At 40.0% G+C, this 821-nt stretch overlaps 1 protein-coding gene across 1 annotated transcript in view; it reads right to left on the minus strand.

Moving 5' to 3' along the window:
• Positions 1 to 212: 212 nt before the first annotated feature.
• PHALS_04060 (uncharacterized protein) overlaps positions 213 to 821 on the minus strand; it is a gene marked incomplete at both ends in the record, with an annotated part of 3,254 nt that continues 2,645 nt past the window's right edge. The window contains 3 exons of the mRNA XM_024722056.1: positions 213 to 233; positions 309 to 376; positions 430 to 504. Of these exons, the coding sequence (XP_024573171.1) occupies positions 213 to 233; positions 309 to 376; positions 430 to 504 (164 nt within the window). The remainder of the gene's footprint in view (positions 234 to 308; positions 377 to 429; positions 505 to 821) is intronic.

Genomic DNA, 821 nt, shown 5'->3' on the forward strand with positions numbered 1-821 from the left:
ATATCATGAAACATTTCAAGTGGTGACCCCCGGACGCCTTGACATGTGGATCTTTCATACTTATCCCTGTCAGCAAGTGCCAATGAAATTCGGCATGAAGTGTGCGATACCAGCTAGTTCATACTGACAGTAAATGTTTTGCCCTTCTCGCTCCGATCGTAATGGAAATATGTTAGTTTTAGGTGATCAAACTTGTAGCGGAAGTTGCTACATCAGCTTCTTGATCTGGAAACCTTTTTTAGCAGCACGAACATTTAGCGAGAAGTTATACGTTGATTGAATAGAGAGTTATCCAAATACTTTCTTACAGCAATCTCGAAAGCTGCAGCCTCAAATCCTGATATCTTTAACAATATTACGGCTGCCATCTTTTCGACTATTGACACAATAATAAGGCAGGATTTACGAAGCATTGGATGTGATACTCACGCAGAAATGCAATAGTTAGCCACTCATTCGCCAACGATACAATGTTTAAGGTCTGCTTGAGTCCATTGCTGATCGCTCAAGATTTACACAAATGCTGATGAGCTCAATGTACTAAATATTGATTGAAAGTTGTCAGTGATGGTAAAGTAACAATGAGTGAACATGAAAAGGTTATTGAAAATCTCCCTCCGTATGTTGCTCAAGCTCGCACACCAAGATGCTGCTTAAATTCTGCTTTTTCAATCGGTTGCTTTTGAAAGACCAAGACACACTTTGCTTCTGAATCGGTTGTACCAAAGGCAGGGTGGAATCAGAATTGTAAGGACGTTTGTGGCTTGCATACTCGTGCAAGATAGAAAAAGACTCAAAATGACATGAACAATTGCAATATG

Source organism: Plasmopara halstedii (assembly GCF_900000015.1).
Source record: "Plasmopara halstedii genome assembly, contig: Scaffold_253, whole genome shotgun sequence".
In the NCBI taxonomy this organism is placed as follows: domain Eukaryota; phylum Oomycota; class Peronosporomycetes; order Peronosporales; family Peronosporaceae; genus Plasmopara; species Plasmopara halstedii.